This window comes from Thalassophryne amazonica, chromosome 16 (genome assembly GCF_902500255.1).
Source record: "Thalassophryne amazonica chromosome 16, fThaAma1.1, whole genome shotgun sequence".
Classification (NCBI taxonomy): Eukaryota; Metazoa; Chordata; class Actinopteri; order Batrachoidiformes; family Batrachoididae; genus Thalassophryne; species Thalassophryne amazonica.
Genome location: NC_047118.1, coordinates 87,626,414 through 87,638,423, shown reverse-complemented (window position 1 = coordinate 87,638,423; position 12,010 = coordinate 87,626,414). Strand labels below are relative to the sequence as shown.

General features: G+C 42.2%; 1 protein-coding gene across 1 annotated transcript in view; it reads left to right on the top strand.

Annotated features, from left to right (window-relative positions):
- The window catches only part of trpm4a (transient receptor potential cation channel, subfamily M, member 4a), a 505,210-nt gene that overhangs the window by 51,018 nt on the left and 442,182 nt on the right, over positions 1–12,010 (top strand). The window contains exon 2 of the mRNA XM_034189807.1: positions 5,766–5,827. Within this exon, the coding sequence (XP_034045698.1) occupies positions 5,766–5,827 (62 nt within the window). The remainder of the gene's footprint in view (positions 1–5,765; positions 5,828–12,010) is intronic.

Sequence of the window (12,010 nt, the reverse complement as noted above, 5' to 3'; positions counted from 1 at the left end):
CATCTATGTTCTATTTTTGCTTTGGCACTTTATTTCTTTATTACTTTTATAGTTCAGCCATGTTCCAGTTCCATTCTAGCTTTGTTCTATCAGTCTGTGTTTTCATGGTTTATCATTTAGTTATTGTTTGCCTATTTTTTGCTGCTCTCATTTCTGTTATGTAGTACTCTTAAGCCAAGTTTTGTTATCAAATCAGATCAAATCAAATCAATTTTATTTATATAGCGCCAAATCACAACAAACAGTTGCCCCAAGGCGCTTTATATTGCAAGGCAAAAGCCATATAATAATTACAGAAAAACCCCAACGGTCAAAACGACCCCCTGTGAGCAAGCACTTGGCGACTTGGGAGAGAATCAGGAAAAAGACATGCTGTGGAAGAGAGCAGAGATCAATCACTAATGATTAAATGCAGAGTGGTGCGTACAGATCAAAAAGAGAAAGAAACACTCAGTGCATCATGGGAACCCCCCAGCAGTCTAAGTCTATAGCAGCATAACTAAGGGATGGTTCAGGGTCACCTGATCCAGCCCTAACTATAGGCTTTAGCAAAAAGGAAAGTTTTAAGCCTAATCTTAAAAGTAGAGAGGGTGTCTGTCTCCCTGATCTGAATTGGGAGCTGATTCCACCTGAGAGGAGCCTGAAAGCTGAAGGCTCTGCCTCCCATTCTACTCTTACAAACCTTAGGAACTACAAGTAAGCCTGCAGTCTGACAGCGAAGCGCTCTATTGAGGTGATATGGTACTAACAGGTCCCTAAGATAAGATGGGACCTGATTATTCAAACCTTATAAGTAAGAAGAAGAATTTTAAATTCTATTCTAGAATTAACAGGAAGCCAATGAAGAGAAGCCAATATGGGTGAGATATGCTCTCTCCTTCTAGTCCCCATCAGTACTCTAGCTGCAGCATTTTGAATTAACTGAAGGCTTTTCAGGGAACTTTTAGGACAACCTGATAATAATGAATTACAATAGTCCAGCCTAGAGGAAATAAATGCATGAATTAGTTTTTCAGCATCACTCTGAGACAAGACCTTTCTAATTTTAGAGATATTGTGCAAATGCAAAAAAGCACTCCTACATATTTGTTTAATATGCGCATTGAATGACATATCCTGATCAAAAATGACTCCAAGATTTCTCACAGTATTACTAGAGGTCAGGGTAATGCCATCCAGAGTAAGGATCTGGTTAGACACCATGTTTCTAAGATTTGTGGGGCCAAGTACAATAACTTCAGTTTTATCTGAATTTAAAAGCAGGAAATTAGAGGTCATCCATGTCTTTATGTCTGTAAGACATTCCTGCAGTTTAACTAATTGGTGTGTGTCCTCTGGCTTCATGGATAGATATAGCTGGGTATCATCTGCGTAACAATGAAAATTTAAGCAATGCTTTCTAATAATACTGCCTAAGGCAAGCATGTATAAAGTGAATAAAATTGGTCCTAGCACAGAACCTTGTGGAACTCCATAATTAACCTTAGTCTTTGAAGAAGACTCCCCATTTACATGAACAAATTGTAATCTATTAGATAAATATGATTCAAACCACCACAGCGCAGTGCCTTTAAAATACGTATGGCATGCTCTAATCTCTGTAATAAAATTTTATGGTCAACAGTATCAAAAGCAGCACTGAGGTCTAACAGGACAAGCTCAGAGATGAGTCCACTGTCTGAGGCCATAAGATCATTTGTAACCTTCACTAATGCTGTTTCTGTGCTATGATGAATTCTAAAACCTGACTGAAACTCTTCAAATAGACCATTCCTTTGCAGATGATCAGTTAGCTGTTTTACAACTACCCTTTCAAGAATTTTTGAGAGAAAAGGAAGGTTGGAGATTGGCCTATAATTAGCTAAGATAGCTGGGTCAAGTGATGGCTTTTTAAGTAATGGTTTAATTACTGCCACCTTAAAAGCCTGTGGTACATAGCCAACTAATAAAGATAGACTGATCATATTTAAGATCGAAGCATTACTTAATGGTAGGACTTCCTTGAGCAGCCTGGTGGGAATGGGGTCTAATAGACATGTTGATCGTTTGGAGGAAGTAACTAATGAAAATAACTCAGACAGAACAATTGGAGAGAAAGAGTCTAACCAAATACCAGCATTACTGAAAGCAGCCAAAGATAACAATATGTCTTTGGGATGGTTATGAGTAATTTTTTCACTAATAGTTAAAATTTTATTAGCAAAGAAAGTCAGGAAGTCAGTACTAGTTAAAGTTAAAGGATACTCGGCTCAATAGAGCTCTGACTCTTTGTCAGCCTGGCTACAGTGCTGAAAAGAAACCTGGGGTTGTTCTTATTTTCTTCAGTTAGTGATGAGTAGTAAGATGTCCTAGCTCATGACCCTGCCCACATCACTCCAGCCATTTGACAGTGGAGTTCCGCTTGGCCGTTGGTCTGGGGGTGGAACCTGGACAAGAGGCTGACCAAGGCCCCTAAATCAGAGTAGAAGACCTGCGATGTGGACTGGGGTTCTCAGTCTGACACGATGTCCTGTGGGATACATACCTTGCAGCTGGAAGACATGGTGCACTAGGAGGTCAGCGGTCTCCTTGGCAGATGTCTTGGAGAACTGGTCAAGGATGGTTAGGATGACTGTGTCCATTGGAGGCAGGTAGACCGGTCACAAAGTTCAGACAAATGTGCGACCATTGACGTCTAGGAGTAGGGAGTGGACGAAGGAGACCTGAGAAAGGTGCATGCTGAGCCTTATTCCTGGCGCAGGTGGTGCAGGCGTTCACATACTCTCGCACATTTGCCTGGACAGAGGGCCACCAGAATTGCTGCTGGATGAGATGGTGAGTGCGTTGGATGCGCGGGTGACAGGTGAATTCGCCGATGTGGATGAACTGGAGGACAGCTGAGCGGGCAGAAGGGCGAACAAAAAAAAAAGGAGGACCTCTCCCCAGATCAGGATGGTCCCTCTGCACCTCCCAGACAGCCCTCTCCGTGTCCCATGTCAGAGCTCCATTGACCACCTGGTCTGGAAGAATGCGGTCAGAGGGAGATGTAGTGTCCAGGGGAGCATATTTCTGGGAAATGGTAACATTTTTGGATCTGGGTATGTAGGTGAGAGAAAAATGAAAACGTGGCCTGCATGGAATTTAATCTTTTAGCAGTGTGAATATAGAGAGGTTCTTGTGATCTGTCCATAGGATAAAAGGAGTGCTCATACCTTCTAACCAGTGTTTCCACTCCTACAGTGTTTCCTTCACTGCCAGGAGTTCCTGATTACCACATTGTAATTGTACTCAGCGGGAGACAGACATCGAGAGAAAAATGCACAAGGATGAAGCTGCTTGTTGCCCTCAGATCACTGGGAGAGGATGGCCCTGATCCCGATGTCAAAGGCATCGACCTCCACGATGAACTGATGATCCGGATTGTGCTGGACAAGGACTGGGGCTGTAGTAAAATGGTGTTTAAGGGTGTTAAAAGCTTGATTGGCTCCGGAGCACCAGAGAAACAGAGTTTGGAGGATGTGAGCTGATGAAGGGGAGCAGCTATGTGACTAAAGTTATGGATAAACCAACGGTAGAAATTGGCAAAACCGAGAAACTGCTGAAGCTGTTTGGTGTTGGGGGGAATGGGCCGTTCAGGAACAGCTGAGATTTTGGCTGGATCGGGCTTGATTTAATTATGATTGAAGACAAAACCCAGGAAGGAAATGGAGGGTTGGTGGAAAGTGCACTTTTCAGCTTTAATGAACAAACTGTTCTCTAGGAGTCTCTTGAGGACCAAATGGACATTTTGAGTGCGTTCTTTGATATTTCTGGAGAATATAAGGATATCGTCCAGGTACATGAATTGATTGACGAAATCATGCAGAACATCATTGATAAGCGCTTGGAAGACAGCTGGAGCATTTGTGAGACTTGGGCATCGCAAGAAATGCCCCAGGGGGGTATTGAACGCAGTCTTCCACTTGTCCCTCTCCTTAATGCGGACAAAGTGCTAAGCATTTCCAAGATCAAGTTTGGTGAATATGGACGTGCCCTGCAGTGAATCAAGCAATGGGAGGGGATACTTGTTTCAGACAGTAATGCATTTAAGCCATTATAATCAATGCAGGGGTATAGTGTCCTGTCCTTCCCCACAAAAAACCCTGCCCCTAAGGGTGATGAGGAAGGACAGATCAGATCAGCTCCCACTCTTGAATGTACTGCTCCATTGATTCTCTCTCCGGGCGTGACAGATTGTATAGTCTGCTGGATGCACCCGATAGCAAATTCATGGAGCAGTCAAGCAGTCGGCGAGCGGTAGGGAGAGAACACGATGCTTACTGAATGCTTCTTTATGGTCATGATATTGTTCTGGGACGTTGGTGAGATCTATCTGTAAGGGAGCTGGCTCTTTGGACTCTTTGGAGAGGGGAACAGAGGTGACAGGCCTCACTCCACCGGGAGATAGTTCCGGTCGCCCAATCAATATCTGGATTGTGGAAGGGTGGGCCAGGGATGGCCCAACACCATGGAAGGAGAGGAGTGATAAACAAAGAACTGAAGGGTCTCCTGGTGATGTCCAGAAACCAAAAGCATGACCAGAACGGTTTGGTGGGTAATAGTTGGGAGGAGTGCCATCTAACGCCGACACCTGGATAGGAGTGTGAAGCTCTACTACCGGGATGTGAGCTTGGGCTATAATATTGGTATCCAAAAAATTTGCATCGGCAAGCACTGGAGGAGGGAGGGATGAGGCAGAGCGGTGTAGCAACAGGTGGATTCCCAGACCAGGTAGCAGCAGCAGCATGGAGTTGAACAAGAACAGGACCAAGACTGTGACAAAGCTGATTGAGTCCAAAAGCTGAAACACAGAGACAATAGTTAGTAGAACAAAATGTAGGCAACAACAAAGGCGCAGAACTGAGGCCAGATACCCAGACTGAGGCAAACTGAGTTTCTGGTGTCTGAGTGTGTGAAGAGCTGAGGGACAGGTGAGGTTGATTGCAGGCAGGTGTGTCCAATCAGCTCCGTGATGCAGTCCAGAGAAACAGGAGGGGAGGGGGAGCGAGGCAGACAGTTGACGCACAACAAAATATTGCACGTCTTTTAAAGTAATGCACTAATTCTGAAGGTTTGCATGTCAACCAACACACGCCAAAAGGCATTATGGGAAATATTTTCTGAGCATCTGATCACTTCCCCCTTGACCTGGCATCACTCCAAACAGTCACTGGAAAAAGCTGCCAAAAACCAAAACTTGTGTATTTGTAAAATCCATAACGTGTTTGTTGGTTTTTACAAATACAGATTTATTTGTAAAAACCAACACACACATTACAAATCGGAAATTTGTGTGTATGGATCACAAAGCACGTGTGCAAATCAAGGGCTATTTGTAGATCATCCTCTGTCCATTTGTAGGCATTAATGAGACAAATTTAACTTCATAGTTTGTAGGAGTCTGTGGAGTAGAAATCAGATTGTGATGTCTTCTGTGGAAAGCGCTGATTGCTGACTTTAATTGATCCAACGAGACTTTATAATGTTGCACTGCTGTCAGCTGGCCACAGGCAAGATAAAAACAACAACAAAAAAAAAGCCAATGAAGGCGCTGTAAAATCAGTATGAAATAATTATAGTCACTCCGCAGAGGATTGCTTGTATGAGAAAACATCAGAATCCAAGTGCTGCTTGTTGCTGAAATGATGATTGATTGCAGATGAATGGATGTTCTGGTTCTGGTTTGGCTGTGTACTGGTGAATCTGGACCTGTGGACTGATTCCTGCTGTGTGTTCCTTCCTTACAGAGCTGGATCCCGAAGGTCATTAACAAGCGTGTGTGCACCACTTTTGTTGAAGACTCTGTCAGGTGAGCGCTCCTTTCCACTTCTTTTAGCATCATCTCCAAAGTAACAGTGACACACAGTGACTCAGTTGAGTTTTGCACGTTTCCGCCATCTTGTGCTAACTCCTTCTGCCCTCTGTGCCAGCTCAGTGACACTTTGGTGTTTTTATGAAGTCATTCCATATCTTTCGTCACCCTGTCACATCCACTCAGCTCTCTGTACACCTGATCAGATCTCAGAAGTTAGGCAGAGTTGGTCCTAAATATTACTTGACTTGGAGACCACGTTTGAAGTCCAGGGCCTGCGTGTGATTGTCCATGTGTAACACCTGGGTTGAATCCCAATTAGGATCTCTACTGGATCTGTCCAGCTTAGCCTAGGCTCATGTGTCATACATCACACTGACAAAGTGAGGAACCTTGGGGTAATTTGTGATTTTCGTTGTCCTTTGACCTCCACATTAGAGATATTACGAGGACTGCTTTCTTCCACCTGTGAAATATAGCAAAAATTCGTTCCATCCTGTCTATGGCTGATGCTGAGACCCTGATTCATGCGTTTGTCTCTTCTAGATTGGACTACTGCAATGTTCTGTTTTACTGCAGTCCAGCATTAGGACTTTCCAATTGGTTCAAAGTGTTGCTGCCAGACGTTTGACACAAAGCAGAAAGTTTGACCACATTACACCCATTTTGGCATCTCTTCACTGGCTTCCTGTCCCTGTGAGATCAGATTTTAAGGTTCTGTTACTAACCTATAAAATTATTCACAGACTGGTACCTCCCTACTTAGCTGACCGAATTAAACCCTACGTACTGGCCTGGGCTTTGTATTCTCAGGGTACAGGAATACTTTGTGTCCCTAGGGTGAATAAAAAGTCTGCGGGTCACAGAGCTTTCTCTTATCGTGCCCCTGTTCTGTGGAATGATCTCCCTGCATCAATGAACCTGTCAGATTCTGGAGAGACTTTCAAGTCCAGACTTAAGACGCACTTATTTTCCCTTTCGTATGGCTAGTATACTGGCATGACATGGTAATATGCTTTTTACCCTTTTAATTTCATTTTATTAGGAAATGGCGATTGCTCCTCAACATCCAGATAAATCCACAGCAGAAGAAGAACTTTGTGATTGCATGCTTAGTTGGGCTCTGTGCCATGGAGTTGCACAGAAAGGAGGAAGAGGAGATGGAGAGAGCCAGATTTCTGGCTGCACGCGGCTCTCCTCTGGCTCAGACTCGCTTTACCAAACATCAGGCACAACAGCAGGTGGAGCACCTGCAGGAGAGCACTGATAAACATTGGAACACAGCTTAGCTGACTTGACGTTCCTTCTTCGGCATACTGCAGCAAACTGAATGCGTTGCTGCAGGGTTTAACCCTCTGGGGTCCGAGGGCATTTTTTGGACCGTTCACTCGCCTTGCATAAATGTTTTATTATTGCTGTTAACAGCTCTCCCTGCATCCCACAATCAAGTTTTATGTCTCTTTTTTTCAGGACAACCTGTGCTTACAGAATATATATGCTTTTATTGTGTAATAAAGGTTTACAATCAGAAATAAGAAAGAAAAAAGTAAAGCGGAAATAGAATTTTCCACACACATTTATTAAAAAAACACAGCAAACTATAATAAACAACTGTTTTGAAATTTTATAAAGGTAATTTGAGGTCTTGTGTGAAAGACTGTACAACAAAAAGGTTCAAACAATAAACACAAATGCACATTTTGAACAATATATACAAAATTGTCTATGAATTTTTGTTTGTCTTTATCTCAAAGCAATTTCTGTCTGCGATTAAACAAATGTTACATCACAAACCTCTACTTCTACTGTGTTTTGGAGTGTTCTGTGCTGCTCCTAAAGCAGCTTTCATTCACACACTTGGCTTCTTACAGTCTGAGGAGTGGCCCTCCCCCTCGCTCCATTGATATGGTAAACAAGTGCTTTACGCCGAGAAAGCAAGAGCTATCCAGTAACATTCACATGCAAACCAGTGGACCAGTCCTGATAGTTACACACTCTTTGTTTGAGCACGTGAGACTGTCATCAGAGGCTCTCCGTCTGCTCTGTCTGCTTTCACTGATCGTTGTGTGTAATGGCGCAGGACGCACTGGATGTACTCATTGGAGCACCCAGGGGGCTATTCAAATGGGCCAACTAGTAACATATCACTCCTGAAAATGATCTTTGGCTTTTCACGTGAGGTAAATCTGCCCTACGATTGGATTTTGGAAAAACATGTGACGGTGAACCAATTCCGATTGGACACACATTGCGCATGTCATCACATGGCTTCTATGAGGAGTACAAAGATGGCTGATGGCTGGCTCAAAAGTCCGTGGAGTTAACTTTTCAGCAAAAAAAAAAAAGTAAGTTTCTATCTCATATCATTAAAAAGTTATTTAGAATTTAGTAAAGTTTGGTCTTAGCCATCGTATATGACGGCGTCGGCCCCAGAGGGTTAATTGTGCACACATGACAGAAGTGATTCCTAGTGCCGCACAGTGACATTCTTAACGTGACTTAACACATCTGAATAGGTTTCTTAATAGTGCGTGTTGGTGCGTGATATTCGGGATTTTCGTGGAGCATCTTCCACGAATGTCACACATCACCCTTATTTCACCTCATGTCGTGGATGTCACAACTGAGCGTGTTGATCAGTCTTGATTAGTGGTGATCCTTAATAGAGCGTGACAGTGTTCTTCTCTGACGTGCGCACAATTCAGCCCTGCTGCACCACATTCAGTTTCATTGCTGCAGTATGCTGAAGAAGGACAGTGATGCCAAGTCGACTAATAGTCTTGTTCCAATGCTCATCAGCGCGCTCCCGCAGATGTTCCACCTGCTGCTACTGCGTCTGATGTTTGGGAAAACGAATGAGACGAGAGCCGCATGGAGCCACACATCTGACTCCCTCCTTCTCATCCTCCTTTCTGCGCCACTCCATGGCACAGAGTCCAACTAAGCATGCAGTCTCAAAGTTCTTCTGCTGTGGATTAATCTAGATTTTGAGGAGCAAACTGGAGAGATCTGAATTGTTCAGCAGTTGATGGATGAATATGGGGGTGTGTGTGGAAACAATTCGCCTCATTCACAACTTGATAGAACGTAATGATGCACTGTTACACGCAATAGTGTGCAACAGTGCGGAACATTATTCTTGACCGTGCGTAATGGTTCCTGATAATTCACCAGCAACATGTGCCATTAATCGTAACACGTGGCAACAAGTTGCAGCACTTCCTGAGGACACCTGACGCCTCGGCCTCAAATCATCACATTTGTGATCAGCGGCCAAGAATGTGTACTTCGTGACTTGTCGTTGTTATGTGTAAACGCCGCATAACGTGTCCTGCTTATACACATAAGCAGGACAGCTACAACAACAACAACACACCTTCATGAGTACAGACAGCACACTTTATCCCTCAACTGCCCCTGAACACAGTGGATCCAGTACAGATCTCATTTGGGATTCGACCCAGGCTTTACACATGGACAATTGCACAAGATGATGGTAAAATTTGGTAAAAAATGTGAACCCAAACAAAGGCATGGGTCCGGATGATATCCATCCTAGAGTTTTGAAAGAACTTGCAGACCTCATGTTTACCTCTGTATTGCATATTTAGACAGTCCTTGCATAATGGACTATTGCCTGATATGTGTAAAGTTGCTAATGTTACTCCTATTTTTAAGAAGGGAGATAAAGCCCTGACTGAAAATTATAGACCTGTTAGTCTAACGTCGCAGGTGTGCAAATTATGTGAAAAATTGATTAGGCAAAGAATTGTAAAGTTTCTCGAAGAAAATAACATATTGTGTGACGAACAACATGGATTTAGGAAGGGAAGATCATGCCTGACAAACTTGTTAACTACCTTAGAGGAATGGACAGGATTGTATGATGAAGGCTTGCCATATGACACTTTATAGCTTGATTCCAGGAAGGCATTTGATTCTGTTCCATTCTCTAGACTTTTTTTTACAAGCTAAATAAGTATGGCATAGCTGGAAAACGTAATGTATGGATCGAAGAGTTCCTCAGGGGTAGAAAACAAGTCAGTGTGAACAGTAGTAAGTCCTCAATGTTGAGGGTTACTAGTGGGGTTCCCCAGGGCTCGGTCTTGGGACCTGTCTTATTTTTAGCATTTGTGAATGACTTGCTAGGTATTTTGTCAACAAATTGCAATGTTTTTGCTGACGATGCCAAATGATTTCATCCAATACTGTCTTTAGTTAATTCCATTTGTATACAGCAAGATCTCGAAAAGTTGTCTGAGTGGTCAGCTGAATGGCTACTTGGATTTACCAGTAAATAATGTAAGGTGATGCATTTTGGTTTGAAAAACCCATGTTATGAGTATTTTAAGAATGGAGAAAAATTAGAGAGAGTTACAGAAGAAAAAGACTCAGGCATTTTGTTTGATGACAAATCTTCTTTTACTAAGTACATAAGCAATGCAGCAGCGAGAGCAAATAGAGTATTGGTCTAATAAGAAGGTCCTTTAGCTATATCGATAGTCTTTTCTAGTATTATATAAGAGCTATGTTCGACCGCACTTGGAATATTGTTTTCAAGTGTGGTCCCCTCACCTACAGAGGGACAAGGATATACTTGAAAGAGTACAACATCGTGCAACAAAAATTGTACCAGGTTTAGAAATTTTATCTTATGAAGAGAGATTACGTGAGCTTGGTCTCACAACCCGAGAGAACAGGAGAGTTCGTGGTGATCTTATAGAGGTGTTTAAAATACTGAATAATTTTGAAAATATTGGCAGTTCAACATTTTTTACAAGCAGAGTTTATGCTGGCCTTAGAGGTCATTCTGAAATCTTACAAGTAGAAAGATCAAAATTAAATGTTAGAAAATTCTTTTTTAGCAACAGGGTAGTAGCCCTTTGGAATAGTTTACCCAGCCACATTGTAACCTCACCTACTGTAAACACTTTCAAAAACAGATATGATCAGTATTACTATGGTTTTTAGAGAAATTATTATTATATTTTATGTACAAACATGTACAAAACTTTTTTTTCACACACACAAAAAAATGTTTTCCTGGTGGATCTGAACTTCTTTCATTTCCAGTTGATGGAGGTCACTGTGTTCATTGAGACCTTCAAAGCAGCAGAAATGTTTCTGTAGCCTTCCTCAGATTTGTGCCTCGAAACGATCCTGTCTCAGAGGTCTACAAACAATTCCTTTGACTTCATTGGTTTGTGCTGTGACTGTCAACTGTGGAACCTCATATCGACAGGTGTGTGTCTTTCCAAATCATGTCCAATCAACTGAATTTACCCCAGGTGGACTCCAATTAAGCTGTAGAAACATCTCAAGGATGATCAGTGGAAACAGGCAGCTGAGCTCAGTTTTGAGCTTCATGGCGAAGACTTGAATACTTTCATGTCTTTCAATGAATACTTTCTGGATGCACAATATAGAATAGAATAATTGTCTTCGGCTCACCAGCACAAAAAAGACAACACTAAAATACAAACATAGTCATACAAGCACATGCACCGTGATTACAATCCGATTCAGTCAGTTGAGCAATCCCATAATGCTTTGCGTTGTGACGTCTGCCGTTTGGGACATACGCAAATGAGTTGTACCCGGAAGCCGCCCGTATAAACAATGGATTTGTTAGCCGTCGTAATCAAGATTACTGTTATTCTTTGCACGTTTCTTTTGAAACTGCAGCATCAGAGGAACTTGCTTCTTCTTCAGGACTTCAGGATGGTGGAATGTGTTTTTACGTGATGTAGCATGGAGCACGGTTAGTAAAACCGTAATGAAAACACCGATGGATTAAACAGCTGATTTACGAGCAAAATAAAAAAGAAGCCTTGGAGATCAGATGGAGTTCTGATGAAACGCATCATATTCCTCAAATAACTGACGGGACTCACAGACACATGCAGGTAGGTTATTTCTGAACGTCTGTTTTTTTCATTGACCCACAATCAATAACGTCACAGCTACCACTTTTATGACTTCTGCTAACTTTTTTCTGTGGCTTATATTTAGAGCCCACTATGAAATCTAACAAAACTTATTTTAAACAATAAACTTTTAAAAATATGACAATAAATCAGTTCCATGAATAAATGAAACAAACCTTGTGAGGTCTTTTTACATTTTGTACTTACTTTGCTCAACTAAAACAAGTTGTTTGCTTTTAGGTTTTGGAGCATC